This window comes from Numida meleagris, chromosome 6 (genome assembly GCF_002078875.1).
Source record: "Numida meleagris isolate 19003 breed g44 Domestic line chromosome 6, NumMel1.0, whole genome shotgun sequence".
In the NCBI taxonomy this organism is placed as follows: domain Eukaryota; kingdom Metazoa; phylum Chordata; class Aves; order Galliformes; family Numididae; genus Numida; species Numida meleagris.
In genome coordinates, this window is record NC_034414.1 from 39,690,800 (window position 1) to 39,709,750 (window position 18,951).

General features: G+C 41.5%; 1 protein-coding gene across 11 annotated transcripts in view; it reads left to right on the forward strand.

Annotated features, from left to right (window-relative positions):
- GPATCH2L (G-patch domain containing 2 like) overlaps nt 1–18,951 on the forward strand; it is a 78,094-nt gene that overhangs the window by 51,242 nt on the left and 7,901 nt on the right. For 8 of the 11 annotated variants that reach the window (XM_021402906.1, XM_021402907.1, XM_021402915.1 and 5 more), the window contains 4 exons: nt 551–618; nt 1,296–1,335; nt 3,423–3,508; nt 14,175–14,266. In XM_021402906.1, coding sequence (XP_021258581.1) covers nt 551–618; nt 1,296–1,335; nt 3,423–3,508; nt 14,175–14,266 — 286 coding nt within the window. Of the gene's footprint in view, nt 1–550; nt 619–1,295; nt 1,336–1,387; nt 1,443–3,422; nt 3,509–14,174; nt 14,267–16,347; nt 18,020–18,042; nt 18,089–18,951 lie in introns of those variants that run through there. The other 3 variants (XM_021402909.1, XM_021402908.1, XM_021402916.1) reach the window with 3 other exon arrangements.

An 18,951-nucleotide genomic window follows, 5' to 3' on the forward strand; every position in this document is an offset into this window, starting at 1 on the left:
TGCTTGCAGACTAGGCTCTTTCTCCTGGGATATACCTTTCCTTTACCTGCTAGATGTCCTCATGCTAAATTGCTGTTTTCAGAACGGGCGAACTTCATGTTTCCTTCTTCTTTCTTTCACCTGTACTTGATGAATCCCTTTCCCCTTTGGTTGGAGAGACTGGATTCAGTTTTGTGAGGAAGATTCTTTTCAGTAAGGTATTGTAGTATTCTGTCTCTCAGCCTGCATGTGGCCCAGCTGACACTAGCGTAAACTGGTTCCATTTCCCCCATTCTTAACTGTGTCCTTGTGCTGTACACTTTGTGCTGGTCCAGCCCTTAGTGCACCCCTGTGCAATCAAATGTAGTCACTAAAACAATTGCAAAAAAACAACAACAACAACACAAAAATAATCAAACCAAATGGTCTCTTGCCTCTAGCTGAGGTTCTAAAAGGAGAGGATGTTTAGCTGAGCGTGGGCTGGGGAGCAATATTTGTTTTTATTAGCAGCAGGAAACTATGACTGCTCACTGCATGAGTCTGCAACCTTTTACCTGTCTTTGTGTTCCAGGAGACCTCGATCAGCACTGTGGGCACCGAGAGGCTAGGTCACATTGTTAGTGATCCACGCCAGAAAGAGTAAGGCTCTTAACAGCTGTTGTGTAAGGTTTTGGGAGGGGAGGAAGAACTTTGGGATCCTCTTGCCTTCTGTGACTGAATGAAGAGCTTTGTGGTAACTTAAGAATGCAGTCACCTGCTGAGTGGGAGACAGAGCTCTACTGACAGTTTCTCCATTTTTTTTTTTGTAATTGCTGACTCTTCTTTTGTAACTAGGCTGCCCCAGTATGTGGACACCGCTCAAATGTCCTTTTGGTTCCAGTCAGCTTTTTCTGAATGCAGAAATGATGCTGATGAGGCAGTAGTGAATTTGCTTTCTCTTTCTTGGGTGTTTTATATCTCCTTCCCCAAATTGTGTTTTAAAATTAGAGTCAGCAATGGAAATAGATATGGTACCTACCCCTTGGCATCCCTCTAATGCTGTTCTTGTTGGGCTATGATTAGGTAAAGGCAGCTCCTCTCCACTGTAATGCAGCAGATCCAACTTTCAACAGCTGTTGGTAACCAGTTTTCTTACCTGGATCTGGAATTTTTTGTTTTTAATATGAGTCCTAGTGATGTTTAATCTCTCTCTTTCTCCCTCTGTATTTGTTCTTCCTTTGCCCTTTTCTCCTCATCCCCCACCCTCTTTTTCCCCCTCAATGTTTGTTCCTTCCTTGGCATGGCTCCCACCCATCCTTCCGACTGCCTCCTTCCAGTTTTTGGTTACCATCAACGGGGAAGAGAGATCGCAACCAGGTAAGCTGCCTATGCTCTACCTTTTTTATTTTCTTGGTTTCCTTCTCTCTAGAAAGAACAAAATGCTGGCTTCTGATTTCCCTCACACCGTGGCCTTTGCACTTGAGGTAAGGTGGATCATAGAATCATAGAATCCTTAGAGCTGGAAGGAATCTTTTAAGGTCACCTAGTCCAGCTCCCCTGCAGTGAACAGGGACATGCACAACTAGATCAGGTTGCCCAGGGCCTGGTCCAGCCTCACCTTGAAGGTCTCCAGGGATGAGGTATCCACCACCTTTCTGGGCAACCTGTTCCAGTAGCTCTGTCCCTTCTCTTTTTTGTCGTCTTCTGGGCTTTGAGTGCAACCCATGTCTCTGGCATTATGTTGTCTGGATAGCTCAGGAACTCCTTTTGTTTGTCTTGGTGTTTCAGGCTAGTGTTTGCCTTGCTCTCCAATAATTAGTGGAAGGGAGAATGACTTTTGTCAGGAGAAACTTTGGCCTCACAAAATTCTATAATAATTGGAACATTTTTCTCTTTTCAAATGCTTTGTTTCGCCTTGTTTGGCTCAGGCTTCTACCTGATAGTCTCATCAACAGAGAAGGGGAAAAAATTAAAAATATAAATTGTTACCTGTAATTAAATAGCAGCTGTAACAGGAAAAAGAAAGTAGTGAATAACAAGAGAAATAGGCACTCTTTTAACTGCCTGAAGCTGTGGTGTAGGCACTTGTGCTGTTTTGTATTCTTTCTTTGTATGTTTTATATAGCTTCAGTGGTAGAAGGCTGTTTTATTCATGATGTAAGACCTCAGGTTCCTGACAGCAGCAAGCAAAAAAGATCTTCCACTTGCAGAGTTGTGCTGTAGTGGTGTTCCTAGCCATGCGCTCTTCTGTTTCATTGCTAGCTGGCTTTTGGTTAGTGAACACTAGGACTGAACTTGCTTCAGCTAAAGAGAGGTACTGATGATTCTCCCCTGTGGTGCAGCTGCAGCATTATTTCACTGATGGTAAACTAATAGCCAAATTTAAGGAGGAGCTCACTGATAACAGAAGCTTTGTAATGCATAGTGCCTCTTTTCTGTTGGAAAGTTTGGAGGCAAAGGCCTAATACTGAACTCTAGGCTTCCATATAACATTTATGACAAGAGTTGCTACAGCTGTGGATTTTCTCTATTTAAAAATGCATCAGTAATCCCAGTAATATAAGAACAAGCATTCTGAAAATTGGTCAAGCACCTTGCAAAACAGATGGAAATGAATTTCCTGTTTGTGGTGTGAATTATGAATAAAGAGGAGGTGTTGAATGGAAGTGTGATGTGGGCACCCTAGGGCAGCCTAAACCTTCTGTTTGTACATTGAGCTAGGTTTGCTCTCTGCATTGATTGAGTAGATTGTCCCATGTCTTTCCCATCCCTTAAAAAAATGTAGAGCTGTATCTTCTACAATGAACTGTTCTTCACAGGCTTGATGCCTTCAGGATTTGTCAGTGTATGTCATACAGAGGATGTAAGATTAGCCTGACCACACATGATTTCAGAAAATTGTTTTAAGCAGTTTACAAGTAAAGCTTGTAACTGAGAGGAGCAGCTCACTTGCTGTGGAATGAATTTTGAGCTCATTGCGAACTGAGCCTGGTGGGCCTGAGCCTTTTAGAGATCTGTTTCAGTGACACGTGTGAATATGGGGCAATACTGAGGCTGCTGGGAAGTTCTGTGCTTTCCCTATTCATAGCATTAACTTTTCATTCTACAGTATGAATGCGGACAAGGGGCTTCACTAGAGGGAGGTAGATTTTTCTATTCACATGCAGCAGTAGAGCTCTTTGAGTATGCTCTCAGTCAACCAGCATTTCTAATAATATAAGTTGAAAAAGAAGTGTGCTTGTAGGGCTGTCAGTTGGGAGAAGATGGTTATGAGATTTGCAGTTGCACCCTGTGCTAGCCTGTTGTCTGAACTGAGAGTCAGCTCTCATCTAGCCTCATCCCCTGGTGTTTCAGAAAGGTGTTCTTACACTGTATGAACAACTGTAGGGAATAGATCTGAGCAGCTGTATCTGGAGACTGTTTCTTTTAATGCTTTGCTTAAATCAAATCTCTTGACTTTCCAGCTCAATCCGTTATCTCCTCTGTACTCTCTGGATGTGCTTGCTGATGCTTCCCACCGAAGATGCTCACCAGCACACTGCACTGCCAGGTAACTGCCTTTCTCTGCGCTGTTGGGGTTGTCTTGCTTCCCTCCCATGTATATCTTCAGTAGTACCTTGCAGTCTGAACGGTCGTCACAGGCATGGAAGTTAATGCACTTTTCCCTAAGAGACCCGTGTTCAAACTTAGCATAGAATATACCAATACAGAATATCTGGCAGACTCAGTACTGTAAGCACTTAGAGTGTAATGAAAATGTCTGTGGCAGATAGGCAGAACGTATTGTGTTTTTAGAAAGAAATGTAACCTGTTCTTCCTTCCGCAGTCAGTTGCTGCAACTCTGTTGCTTAGGTATGAATGGGTATAGTATTGCTGCCCAGTATTAAAATCAGAACAAGATGAGAAGGAAAATGCTGATAGACTAGTGTGAGTGACATGCTAAGGCATTTTGGTATCTTGGGTGCCTAAAATAGAGCCTCTGACCAGATTCAGAACTAGTCACCTAACTCAGATTAGGTGACCTCTAATGTCTTGGTATCTTTCTGTGTTCCTGTAGCTGGTCTGCCTAAATGTTGAGGTATATTTGAGTTTGCATGGTTGGAGTTAGCTTGCTGTTCAGGCACCTTCTGCTGAATAATTCTAAATTAAATCCAAGAGTTGTCCTTGGAGGTGACTTCTGTTCTTGTGCTGCAGGTGACTATCTAAAGGTAAGGTACCCTTGAGCTTTTTCACTGTACAAGGAAGCAGAGTCCTGCTTGGGACACAGTTCTGCTTACGTGCTTGTACAAGGGACCAAATCTGAAAGAACTGTCTGGACTTTCAGCTTCATGGCTTTTTTTTCCCCCTTGTTAATTAGCAAATAGAGCATGAAAAATGTACTGAGGTTGTATGTGTCTGAACGAAAGCCTGGCACCCACCCAGCAAAGCCTCTCCTCCCACTGGCTTCTGCAGGGAATTTTGTGTTACCGCACCATGACCTCATGCTGCTGTAGACAGCATGCTAAAGCTGAAAGGGTGGGAGGGGGAGAGAAATCAGCTCTTAAACGTTCATCTGGATGAGAACAAAAATAATTTGGAAGATTGTGCATAAGCATATTTGTGCTTTTGCACCAGTCCGGGGATGTTTTGTGCCCGTGAAGTAAGAAGATTGATCGGTCTCTTCATCTGCAAGTGAAGATAACCTTTCTTGCGCCTCGAGTGTTTCACTTTGTGCTATACAGAAGTTACAGTTGAGACCAACTGTTTCCTGTTTGTCCTCCGGAAAGGAGATCTCAACAGCTCCTGCTCACAAACTTGAACAGGGCAAAGTTTCTACCTTTATAATGATCAGTGAACACCTTTTCCAAAGCTACTGAATGTGACAAGACATTTCTGAAGCTGGAGTGATCATATTTGCTTGTATTTACTGTGTGTATAGTCTAGCTATCCTATGGATATGAGCTTGGTTCCTTCCTATAAAGAATAAGTGACTGGTGTCCTGATACGCATAATCCTAATGAATCGTTATTGAATGCTGATAGGGAAGTAGTTTGTTCCATTCCAGCAGTGAGTGTATTTCTAAGTGTCTGTTGTTTAAAAAGTAGCTTCTTATTATAGTGTGAAATGTGTTCAAGAATCTGGGGAGGAGGGAGTGCAAAATTGTGGTAAGAATTAAAAAATGTGATATAGTCTCATGTATGAGAGAACTTTTTAGTGCAAGGTGTTTACATAAAGATGCTGCCAGGGGCACAGAGGAAAATTGATTTCTTCGCAGGAACATTTTCTTAACAGGAGCTGTTCTTCAGATATTTCCCAGTTAACCTCTTCCTCTCTTTTCATGGATGGAGTCAGTTCCCATAGTTTGTTCTTTAGTAAGTTCTGTCAGCTTGCATCTAGTCCTGGAGAAGTGTGTCAGAATAGGGTGGGGAAGGCTAATGCCCTGAGAGTGATGTGAAATGTGTTAGAGAAGAACCTGTCTTGATGTTTTGGATATCCAGTTTGTTTTATCTCATGTCCACTGTGCAATAGAAAATTTCCTCCCTGTTGAGTTCGTTCTATCACAAATCACAGAATCATTTCTGTTGGGAAGATCCCCTAGTCCAACTGCCAACCCATCCCCACATGCCCACTAATCTAAATGTGTCCACTGGAAGTATAGCTACTAGCTGGAGTCTGTTCTATGCCATGGAAGTGTGTTCTTTGCCTCAGTGGCAGATTTTGGTGCACTTCATCTGGAAGTGCAGCATATGATTGGTCACACAGTGCTTCATTTAGGCAGAGCTGTTAGCCGAAGTCCTGAGCACAGATAGGAGTGTTCAAGAAAGGATTTTCATTGTCGAGGAGGTTCTATGTGGAAGGTTCCTTGGGATGTCTTATTTGAACAGCTGTGTGAATTTCACTCTACCAAGATTACCTTTCTTGCTTTATATCTGTGATGAGAAGAGATTCATTCAAAGTATGTGCATAGCACTGGGAATTTCACCCATTAGAAGCATCATCATTAGAAGCAGTTTTGTGTGTGTGGTGACTGTTATCATTAGTGGTATAATTTTATTTTGTGAACTGAGGAGAGTTTCCTGCTTTCTTGCAGTCCTCCCAGGGGACGACTAGTGTATTAATTTGCTGTATTGCCTCCTGGCTGTTCCCAGGCTGTTTTTCCCCTTCATCATGGAATTTTTAATGGCCCTGCTGCCTCTCGGGAGGCATGCAAGTAAGAGTACCTCGGGGATCTCTTCCCTTTTTCACATGCCTATAATTACTCTCCTTTAAGAGCACAAAGCGTTTGGTAATCATGTCTTGTCTGTTAAGGTTTCTGCTTGAGGTTGCTGGCTGTTAAAAGCAAGCAAGTTGAGACTTGCATGGACAGCCCATGTGATCCTTCCCTTCTTTCCTTTCTACACATTTACCTCTTTGGGAGAAAGAGTGATCTGAAAAGAACTGTCGTCTTGAACTCCACTTGAAGAGGGTTTTCATAGAATCAGAGAATCACCAGTGTTGGAAAAGACCTTTAACATCATCCAGTCCAACCATCCACCTATCACCAATATTTCCCTCTAGACCATGTCCCTCAGTACAACACCTAAATGTTTCTTGAACACTTCCAGGGTCAGTGACTCCACCACCTCCCTGGGCAGCCCATTCCGCCACCTGACCACTCTCTCAAAGGAGTATTTCCTAACGTCCAATCTGAATCTCCCCTGGCACATCTTGAGGCCATTCCCTCTAGTCCTATTGCTAGTTACATGGGAGAGGAGGCCGACCACCACCTCACCACAACCTCCCTTCAGGCATTTGTAGAGAGCAATAAGGTCAGCTCTGAGCCTCCTCTTCTCCAGACTGAGCAATCCCAGCTCCCTCAGCTGCTCCTCATAAGGCCTGTGCTCCAGATCCCTCACCAGTTTTGCTGCCCTTCTCTGGACCTCTTCAGGGCCTCGATGTCTTTCTTGCAGTGAGGGGCCCTAAACTGAACCCAGTACTTGAGGTGCGGCCTCCCCAGGGCTGAGTACAGAGGGATGATCACTTCCCTGCTCCTGCTGGCAACACTATTTCTGATACAATTTTGTAGAGGCTTAAGCAGATTATTTTATTAGACTTTGGCTATTCAATGGCTCTATCAGTAGAAAAGTGTGATAGGTTGTTGTTTTGTGGGCTTTTATTCTGTTGAGGCAGGGTGGGTTTCAGAAGAGCCTAGAGCCAATGTTCCCTTCAATTTGAATTGTAAAAGCGAGTAAGAGGGGAAGGTAGGTGATAAATTGTCCCTAATGTCATTTATTGTTTGCTTAGTCTTGAAAATAGGGTTATGGGTGAAAACTTAAATGTTCTGATCAGATGGGTTAAGAAAAGTGGATGTCAGTGCCCAGTGAGATTTGAAGAACATCTCCAGTTGTAGCTCTAGAAATATGCGTGTCCGTGTAAATCTCTTTCTTTTGCTTCTGTATCTGTGCAGAGATCCTGGCATTTTTGCCTCTTATCCAAGCATGTGGAAGTATCGAGATTGCCTGCAGTGTCAAGCCTTTCCTCAGGTAGCTGAAGGATTGAATGAATTTTCACAATTTCATGCTGTCCCATTTGACCAGGACAGTATCCAGTTTATTCCATGCAACCTATCCACACGTGTTCATCTTTCTGAGATGCCTATATGTATGTTTTTGCATCAGCTGCTTTAGGCATCCTTCTTCCCTTTTTTTTTTTTTCCATGTCTTCTTTTGCTACTAAAGCCTAGCTAGTATTCCAGTTGGGGATATAAGTGAATTCTTCTGACAGGCACGCAATGAACAACAGCTATCAACCTGGTGTTAGCTGCAGTTGTCTAAGGCCTAATGCTTCCATTTTGGTGAATCCTAATTCTCCAGAGTGAAAAATAAATTCCCCTTGGCTTCAGAATCTTGTTTACCTATTACTGCTTTCTTCCCCTATGAAGTATCTTGCTGTTATTAAATCTGTATACTCAGCTTAGGCAAATACTAGGTACCAGCTGTTACTGGCATACATATTGCATGGGCCTGTATGAAAATAGAGAATACAATACATGGGATCACATGATCTCTACTTAGAATGCTTACTTGGGAAATGATTTTTTTTTGAATCATTTAATCATTAATTTGTTCACCATATGCAAACTTTAGGAATGGAACTGCTGCATCATTAGAATGCATACTTGGGGAACAGAGCGTTGCTGCATGAAGCGATATTAGATTCAGATGACTGAAGAAGTGAACTAACTTGTTCATGACTTTGGAATCTGAAAATCTGCTCTAGAAGTTGTCCCATGAGGTTCTGCAGAGCAGAGGAGACTCTCTTGTGCACAAGACTTGTGTTGATTTACAAATGTTAAGCACATATGAAACTTTGGTGCCCATCCGAGTGTAGTTTCAAAGAGGAGGAGGAACACTGCTCTTACTCTTAATTTTGTGAAGCCACCTTTGCGGCAAAAGAAGACAATGACAGTACCTTCTACTGCGATACAAGCGCTATGGAGCAATAGAAAGTAATAGAAGGAAAATTAGCTCACTTCTTCTGGTGACCAGTGGTGGCTCAAGAGGAGTGCAGTCTCTATCTGGAGAGATGCTGCTCCCTTGGCTGCTAACCCTTACATGAGGGTGAAGAGGGGTGGATCCTGGCTCCACCCCTTCTGGTCACTCAGGTGCATTGCTTGCACCCGAGCTCCCTGGGTTAGCCACTCCTCGCCACTCCTGCTCAACCGTTGGTTTGGGCTGTGACCTGGCAACTCCACTGTGCCACCATAAACCTCAGGTAACAACGCTTTGAGATTAGGAAGAAGAATGTTTCATTTTGCCTGTGTTTGCTGGGAATATTGCATCTCAGCAGCAACACTTGGATTGTGTGGCATTTTTTTTAGCAGTAGTACCCTTGTTAGATGCTGTCTCTGCTGAAAGTTTATTTTAACATGAGGATAATAGCACCCCTTGTTTGTGTGACAGTAGATTAATGGCTACCTAATTTTCTCTGTATAATCCACTTGTTTTGCTTCTTCTAGAGGTTGTTAGCAGAGAAGTTGAATAATATGAGATTACAGCAAGAGATGTACACCCCCAAGTGTACACTTGTTCCCAAGAAGGCCACAGAGTGTTGCAGTTGGTTTTGCAGGGTGTTTTCAGAGACCTCTTTTTTTCTATTTTACTCTGAGTTTTAAGTAGACATCGTTTTACAGAATGAGAGGGTTTGAAGGGCCCAATTCTGTTCAATTAGATTCATTGTGAACTGGTGACTGCTTGTGTTCTGTATTGTTTTCCAAGGATTGTATTGCTTGGCAATCCTAAACCTTAGAATTTTCTGGTTTTTGTATCTATGATAATGGCAATCTAGTATGATCCTGGCAGTCCAACATGTGGTCACTTTGAACTGTAGGAGTGAGGTAGGAGTCCAGTATATACAGTTACGCTTCATTTGAACAAACAAACAAAAAAAAAACAGTTATATAATAAATATGTGGAAACTGAAAGCAAGGAAACATTGTTCAAAATCTGACACGTTAAAGACAACAACAAATCCCAGCTTTGTGCGTAGCAAAGCCTGCTTTTTCTCCAGTGTGAGTGCTATGTTAAGAACAGAAGATAAATCCATATTTCCCAGATAATTCCTTAGCTTGTGATTAATATACGTATATATATCATGTTTGGAAAGAAACTATATATTTTTTTCATATAAAACCATCTTTTTCTACATATGCGTAGTTTTTTGTTCACTGACTCATGTCAATAAGAGGCTGCAGTGTGAGTTGGGTATTTTGCAGCTACCAGGGAAGCTGCATTTTGGAGCCTGCTTTGTCTCTCCAGCTGTGTTTTGCTTTTTCTCTTACTGGGGCAGAATTTCAGTCCTCTCTAGTCTGAGGTTGATTTCTGTGTTAGTTTCTGGTTGACTAGCAGATTTAATGGTGATTTAGCACCGCATTTTTTTTTTCTTAAGATCCACCAGCCATCGTCCAGTTAGATAATCGTTTTCTTGTTACTGTTTGTGCAACATTCAACAATATATAGAAGCCTAGCTGAAGAAATGGAAAGCCACTAAGACCAGACCAAGTACCATTCTGTTTTCATAGAATCATAGAATCATGGAATGGCTTGGGTTGAAAAGGACCTCAAAGGTCATCGAGTCTCAACCGCCCTGCCAAGTGCAGGGTCGCCAACCACTAGACCAGGCTGCCCAGAGCCACGTCCAGTCTGGCCTTGAATGCCTCCAGGGACGGGGCATCCACAACCTCCCTGGGCAACCTGTTCCAGTGCGTCACCACGCTCTGTGTGAAAAACTTCCTCCTAATATCTAACCTACATCTCCCCTGTCTCAGCTTAAAACCATTCCCCCTTGTCCTATCGCTATCCACCCTCACAAACAATCGATCCCCCTCCTGTTTATACACTCCCTTCAAGTATTGGAAGGCCACAATGAGGTCTCCATGGAGCCTTCTCTTCTCCAAACTAGACAAGCCCAGTTCCCTCAACCTTTCCTCATAGGAGAGGTGCTCCAGCCCCCTGATCATCTTGGTCGCCCTTCTCTGCACTCGTTCCAAGAGCTCCACGTCCTTCTTGTGCTGGGGGCCCCAGGCCTGGACACAGTACTCCAGATGGGGCCTCACAAGAGCCGAGTAGAGGGGGACCACCACGTCCCTCTCCCTGCTGACCACGCCTCTTTTAATGCAGCCCAGAACATAGTTGGCCCTCCGGGCTGCCAGCGCACACTGCTGGCTCATGTCCAGCTTCTCGTCCACCAGGACCCCCAAGTTTTCCCAGTTTAGGCCCAAATCTGTCATTCCACAATGCTCTGTACCTCTGACTTCTTCACAAGGAGGCTTGTGACGATGCCACAATGTGTATTTTCTGTCATCCTTTCCTCTTGTCCCTGTATATTCTACCTCTGAGTTATTTTTCACCTGTTCAAAGGAGTTGTTAGAATCTACATTTTGCAGAAAAACTAATTCATGGTTGCATCCTGTCACAGGTTTTTCACAATTTAGAGTTCGTCTGTCTGCTGTGACATGCTGTGCTGTGCATACCTATTACCTTACTTTGCTGGCAGTGGTGTTCCTAGAAGTCTGCTGTTAAACTGGTGTGGTTTAACCTGACAGGCAGCTCAGCACCACACAGCCATTCTCTTATTTCCCCCTGACAGTGAGATAGGGGAGAGAATTGGAAAAAAAGTAAAACTTGTGGGTTGAGATAAAGACATTTTAATAGGACAGAAAAGGAAGGGAAAATAGTAACGATGACAATAGAGGAATACACAAATGAGTGATGCGTAGTGCACTCTCCCACCACCTGCTGACCAGTGCCCAGCCAGTCCCCAAGCAGAGTCAATTCCTCCATCCAAATCCCCCAGTTGTATTCTTCAGCATGACACCATACAGTATGGCATATCCCTTTGGCCAGTTTGGGTCAGCTGTCCTGGCTCCCAGCTCCTTGTGCGCCTCTAGCTTCCTCACTGTCTGGGCAATGCGAGAAGCTGAAAAGTGCTTGACTTAGTAAGGACTAAACCAAAACATTCGTGTGTTATCAACATTATTTACCTCCTAAATCCAGAACACAGAACCATACCAGCTACTAGCAAGAAAGTGAAATCTGTCCCAGCTGAAACTAGGACAACTGGGATCCACCGATATCTTCACCTACCGACATAACACTAGTAGTGTGGTATCTACCAGAAAATGCGTATTTCGTGAATTGTAACTTGGATACCCTTCCAGTCTGTGTTTTAATGAGGTATATCATTCCTGCGTGCATTCTTTCATTTCTCCCTCTCCCAAAGTACCTACCACCTGGAGATTCCCTGTATGCAGATTTATGGTGCCTGTAAAGTGCACCAACCACTTGAAACTGACACTTTTACCACTGGGGCAGTCAGAGCCAGTGAGTAATCAATAGGTTCCTGATTTACTAACTAGAGCGTGGGTGATCAATAAGGGATAAACCTGAATGAAATACGTGTGATGGAGACAATTTATAACCTCCTAGCCTTTGTATGTTAGAAGCAGGGCTGCTAGATTCAGTGTCCTTGCTACTAGTCTCCAGCTGGAGTACAGTGTGCCTTTATTTTCAATACAATAGGGAATTATGAGATTCTCCCTTTTTCTTTTTTCTTTTTCTTTTTCTTTTTTTTTTTTTTTTTTTTTTTGTAATTGTGAAGTAAGGGTAGGTGTGGTTTGAGCATGGATCTGAGAACCAGGAGCTCTTCTTCTAAATCTGGCTGTAACATTTGTGAAGTAGGAAAAATTGCATAAGGTCTCTTGGAAACAATTGTGCATACTTCCTTTGTAGTATGTAGTGATTCTTCACTAAGGATCAGCTGGCTAACACTGGGGTAAGCTCATAGAATTAAAAGTTAACCTTTTTGTTATTATGCAATAATGATAATTGCATTATTGTGTACCGCTATGCAATCATCTAGTTAGTAATACAATCTTGTAACACTGATGTTAAACAAAAAACCTGAAGTTCCACTTGAATGAGTCTATCTTTTCCTGATTAAGTGTGCTTAAATGTCTCAGAATACATAGTAAGAGTGTGCTAAAATACTGTATGGCCATCATTACAATAATATACAAAGGCAATTTTTAGTTTACATGAGGTAATTTACAAGTTAGTAATTTATGTGTAGAAGCATGGGATTTGCATGTGCAGTCTGCAGGTGTGCTGGTATTTTTGAAAGCCTTTAGTTCTTGTTGTCAGGAGTATTCTGTCTCGTTATATTGATAAGAGCTCCCAGAAATGATGGATTTGAAAAACTGGCCCTTGGTGAAACTTAGCACAGGGGAAAAAAAAAATTTAAGCTGTGCCTTAATGTCAAATTAAGACGACAAATCATGTAGAACTTTGGAATTTTAGCTGAGAATATGGAATGGTAGCTGTTCTGTTGTTTTCTGTTTTATTTTGTGTCTGCATACTTGTTGCAGGTAAGTAGGTAGACTCAGAAGCATTCAAACAATTTATGGTTTTGACTTGTACATGGGGTTCTTTGTGTGTGCCCTGCAGTGTTCTGTACACTGTTCTGTATAACTACAGCAGCAAACTTCATAGTTGCATAAATTCAGCTTCCAAAATTGTATGTATTACAAATACACATTTTTTTAAAGTAGAATTTGGAATGGAAATATGAAGCCATGATCTTTTCCTCTTGTTATCTTATAAAAAAAAACTGTGAAAGTTTTCAGCACTTGGATAAATGTGTTTGTTAAACATCCAGGAAAAAATTAAAAAAATAGCAAGTTTTAAAGATGCAGGAGCATTTCACCAATAATTCGTCAAAATTTGCATGGTGTCAGTCTTTACACGATGTAAGCACCTCACAATCCTCAGTGGGTTTACTTTGCACTGTAGTTGTGCATTTTTCCAATGCAGAGAGAAACCAAATAACTTGCCAAAAAAATTGTAATCACAGACAAAGCAGGGATTTGAACCCAACATCACTGCTAAATTATGCATTTGTATTCATTATGGATTGTAGTTGCAAAGGTGCTCTGGAGTGCTTTTTTCTGCTCCAGACTGTCTTTTCTGAATTAAACTTCACCTCTTCCTATGTCTAGAACTTGGAGGAGTGCTCTGTCCAAGCCACTCCTAATAAGGCAGCTTTCTTCTTAACTGACAAAGGGTTAAACTGGAGTGGTCATCCGTAGGCTTTGGACTTAACAGCTGGTATGGCTGGGACAGATTATGCCTTTCCATTCTCTTACAGATGTAGTAAGGCTATAATTTTGCAAGCCAGATTCAGCTGTTTTCATTGTATTTTCGATAAGGAAATTTTAATTTTGAACTTACTTTTGTAGTCATTTGGACTATAGGTACATCCTAAGAGGACTCTACAGCTCTAAATATGTGTATGCTGTAAAATAGTTTCTGAATAAGTGAGTAAATGTCATTTCTTCCAGGCAATTTTGCAGACGTTTTTTAAACTAGTGCAGAAATAATGATAGGATGTGTCATATCACTGCTTGATCATGTCTTTACTTATGCAAAAGAGTTATTTAAAAGTGATTACAAAACCTGATCCTTTAAATGCTAGGAAATAATAATTATTGTGTTCAGTTTATGGGTGTGCACTCTTGAAAAACGGAAGCATAATGGTACGTTAACAAAAAATGTGAGGAAAACTTCCCTGAGAAGCTTTTGATTGACATTGGCTGCTGATTAAGAGACTGATGCAGAGGAGGGCTGGAGATGATTGGCCAGAATCTTGTGGGAAGGTGACACTGGAACAGAGTTTAATTTGCTGTTTTAATTTCTCTGTAGGCAAGCAAATGTACACCTGGGACCACCGTGCTCAAGGGACATCAAGAGGAAACGAAAGCCAGCTGCAGCCTCCATGTCCAGCCCAACGTCAGGTAGCCTGGATTTATCTGTGTGTCAGCATTTCTAAAGTCGTGTCCCTCTTGGGCAGAGTGCCAGAGTCAGAATAGTGAAGAATAGCATTACCTCAATTTGAAACTAAAAAAATACATGAGAGAAAGGCAACTTGTGAGAAAATGTCGTGTTTTTTTGCGTAGCATGAAAAGCTGCCTAATAAACAGATCTGATAATGCAGTTATATTAAGCTAGCATAAGTTAGTGCTTCACTGTGTGGTGGCTAATAATCTGTTTTGTCAAAAAGTGTTCTTTCCACAGTTCCTAAATTGTGCAGTACGTGATAATCAGCATGCAGGAGTGTGTTCCTCCACCTTTTGGCTGACATTAGTTGGTGGCTTTAGTGCCCTTTTTCAGGGTGCCTCTAGACACTTTGCAGGAGGAGAAATCTGGCAATTTTTGTGTGATCACTTGGTGAGAAAAGCTGTATTCTCTTGGGGTTTTCGTAGTATTGTAGATTAAAATGGTCACTTTTTTTCTTTTTCTTACTCTGTCGTTGTAGTGATTAAAATGCTGGTTTATTAATCTTTCAGAACGTGAGAAGGTATATATCTGCAGAACACAGAGGGTTTAGGAGACTTCTTTATGTCCTCTCACCACCTGAAACGTTTTTCCTGCTACTAAGTGACCTGTGTTCTCCCAGCTAGCTCAGTAAGACACCATACAATCCAGTAACAAAGAGTTGGTTGAGCTGATGGGAAAAATAGTGATGTGAAAACCATAAAGGCCAAAGGAACTAGTGATTAATAAGAGGAATGAGGTTTGGTGGGTTTCTTTGTTGGGCAGGTGGATAGAAAATAGAATAAAGAAATAGGGAAGAAAGTTGTGCCATTTTTCCAGACTAGAGATCTGGATTGGAGAGCATCTAAAAGATTCTGTGTTAAAAAAGAAGATAAAAGAACATGAAAATTAATAATCTGTTGCTCAATAGAAGTGTTTCTTGTTATTGACTGTTTGTTTAGGATGTCCTTTTCTAGCTTTTGAGTGTCCTGTGCTAGAGTATTCAGACTTCTATAGCGAAAGGTTTAGTAAAATTATCTATCAGTTGCCACAGGATTTAAGTTCTGGTATGCTAGGTTTTCTTGGTATGAATGCTCATGTCTCATTATTATGAGACACTGTTACCTGTCTATTTTTCAGTTCAGAGTGTAATTTCTGTGCTGCATTGCTGCTCACATTCTATAAGGAGAGCTTCTATTTCTATGTCTACATCTTTCAAAATATTATGTAAATTTATTTGATTAGACAAAGTGTATAATGAACATTTTTTACAGAACCGAATCTACATGTGGACTGGAAGTCAGTGGTGGAAAATAGCACAGGGGTCTGATATTCTTTTAGGGAGGAGTGGGAGAAAAATAGAGCGTTACAAATTAAGGAAGGAGAGTGTAGCTGGTGGAATCTGGACAAGATGCTTGGGTTGATCATGGAAAGAAAACTGCTGCAAGATCTTTAATGATCAGAAATGGCAAAGATCTCTGCCTTAGATCCTATTTAGAAACATCCCCAGCAATGTTAACAGATGGACAGGGTTTTCTGCAGTACTTGCAAAAAGAAGCTCCTGTGATTGGGTAACTGAAGCTGCGTCCTTGCTGACTTTCTACAGCAGTCTCTCAACTGCAGCTGGAGCTCAACCTGAGCATGTAACTTAGAAATTTCTGAAACTTGATTTTATTTCCATTGAAGGTGCTCCAACTGCAGAATTATTAATGCCCAAAGAAGTAACACAGAATTACTCTGCAGAATTAACTGAAGCATCTTATGCTTGCTGGATGTTGGTGGGACAGATGTAGATTTTTCTGCCTTGTGTACTCCTACGCATCACTGCATAGATGTCTCATACTGGGTTTCCCTGTCCCTGAGGAATCGTGGCAGCCTCATTTTCTCACTGCAGAGGCTCTTTCTGTTTGTTGTGTCTTATTCCTTTTGCAAAAGATGGAACACGGGTGAATCAAAATGCAGGCCCATGCCTGTCACTGCAGAAATACAAAGTGCTGGATTTCTTCACTTTTAAATAGCTTCTTAGCAGAGTCCAACTGCTCTCGTCTCACTTGTTGACCAGGTCCTGCTTCAGTGATCTCCTTTTCTGCAACCTGAGTGCCCCATGGAGGTGAAGGACACAGCCTGAGCTGGCTCCATCAGTCAGCAGAACAAATGGGTTTGCTCTGCCGAACATCGGGCCATCTCAGATTCCACCTCTTTTATAGAGATGAGTGATGAAGAGGGGCTCGTTCCGCTTTGCCGCTGTATTAATACACATCAGGGGCCAGCTCCCGGCACTAAATCACGCTACTGCATACATCTGTTATCGGACTCCTCACCAGTGTGATGAACAAGACTGCAGATAGAGGCTTCCTCGTGTCATTCTTTATAGGATTTTCCTAAAAGAATAAATAGCTCAAATCTCTGCCAACACTCTCCCCTGTCATTGTGATGAATTTGGCTTCTTTCTTAAACATGCAGCTACAAATCTTCCCCTGTCACCTCCCCCGCCACCGTCATCCACTGAAAGTTTTGAGTTGAATTTGGCTGAAATCAGAAGATGCTAATAAAAGGAATATGAGATGTAGATGCCAGCTTCTTTCTAGTTGCAGGAATGAGAGGAGAAAACTGGAGATATGTTTATTTGAGACTCAAGCAAACTAAGTTTATTCTGTTGTCTTCTCACATGTTTTTCTGACAGTACTTATGGGTTTGTAGTTATGTTCTGTTAGAGAGCTTTATACGAATGTCAGCATAAACTACTGTAGCAGAAATGCCATGGTCGTTATCATTACAATATTAAGCTTCCATTATTTGCTCACAATTTGAGTCTAACTAGCCAGAATATCACAACTGATTTGTTGAATAGCATTTTAGGAAAAGACATGGATATTGAGACAAAGGGAAAAAATGGACAGAAAATCTGTTTTCTTTTCAGCAAATGAAAACTATTGTCAAAAATAAGTTGACAGGCTTGTGTGAGTGTTGAGAGGGACCGAAAATGAAAGTTAGTGCATTCTACACTACATGATACATCTGTGTTTGCATCCTAAAGTGTAAGACTTTAACAAGGTAAGAACAAAAGTCTAACTGGTGTAATTTGGCCACAGAATAAGGAAATCTGGAGGAACGTTGGCTGTACTAGATTAGACCAAAAGTTTGTACAATTCAGGGACCAAAAGCCAGTGCCTAGGGAAAAGGAAAGTCTGTGGTGATAAAGGTCCTTCAAACTTTCAGTGATATAAGACTGGGGCATCAGAATTCATTGATAGTGTCCTTGTGTTTTGTTGGGCTCCCCTGTGATATATATTTGGAGTAATTTCCTCAGTGGCATAGTGGTCTGAGAAAAACTGTATTTCTTTATTTGCGTTGTAATTATTCACTAGCTTGAAAGGATCTCACAAAGATTGTTGTGTGTGTCTTCCATTTGTTAAAGTAGACCACAAGCGTAGATGGTCATGAAAAACATGGTGAAAAACTGTCCAACTTTATATTGATATGTTTCAGGCACCTATATTATGTAGCAGTGCACATGGTAACCATTGTCTTATTCAGGTACCATAGTGATGAGTCTGGATGAAAAATCTTCATAAATAGATTTTGTTTCTCTTTGTATGCAATCATACCTGTAAAATAAATGAATTTAAAAATTTTAAAAGGTGCCAGTTAGCAGCTTCTGAAACTGCCTATCAGAGAACAGTCTGAGCAGTGGCAGTTTAGTGATTTTTGCTTCGCAATTTCTTGCTAATGCTAATACATTCACTCTTTGTCATAGTGTGATGGTACCTCATAATGAGAAGCCAAAGGTGGGGAGTCTGCTGGTGAGTGTCCTTAGTGTAGTGTTGGTAGTAATTAATAGTTTCAGGATTTTTTACTTCTTTTGTTGTAGTTTTTTTCCTGCATTTTTCCTCTGGCCTTCAGATGAAGGAGATCAATAGGCTAAAAGTAAAACGCACCATGTAGTGTTATCAGCTGTGTTGTTGTAGATGCGTGTGAATGACTCATTGTTTTAGATGGGCAGGACTAAGACTGCTGGGTTCCAGGTCTACTGAGTGCATTAACAGCTAACCTCAGCCACTGATACTAGCTTTGTATATAAACTTCAAAGCAGTCAGTCTTCTAGTTGAGTCCTGCTGTGGCCTTTTTATCATTCATCCACTACCGAGCAGCAGAGTCAACTTGTAATGAAAGCACACAAACAGTTATTATCTGCTGGGAGAATACAAGGCAAAAGAGATGTGTTTGGTACTGAAGCAGTTACTTGTTCAAAAAAACCTGTGGTTGCCCAAAAGACTCTTCTGACAATTTCTTGTTTTTATTTTTTCTCTGTTCTGCTTGCAATTCAGAATACTGAGAATGGGAGTAAACTGTCATATTTCCAGGTTTCTTCTAATCATTCTAGAAATGTGGGTTACTGTTCAGTTGAGCTGTGGGTCTGCAGATCTTTCCTGCTAATTGTATCTTGTTCCATTTTGAATCTGATTGTGTTGAGAAAATGAGAATGGATTCCAGCCTAGCATAGCAGCGTCTTGCTCTAATAGGCTGATTTACCATATTGAATATATGTGGAGGTTCATGGTATTGTCAGTACTGGTGAGCTCTGTTTTCTTCTTTAACTGTACTTTGCAACCTGGAAATGGCCAAGATTTCAGAGACTGAAATTCCTAATTTTCAGTAGGAACTT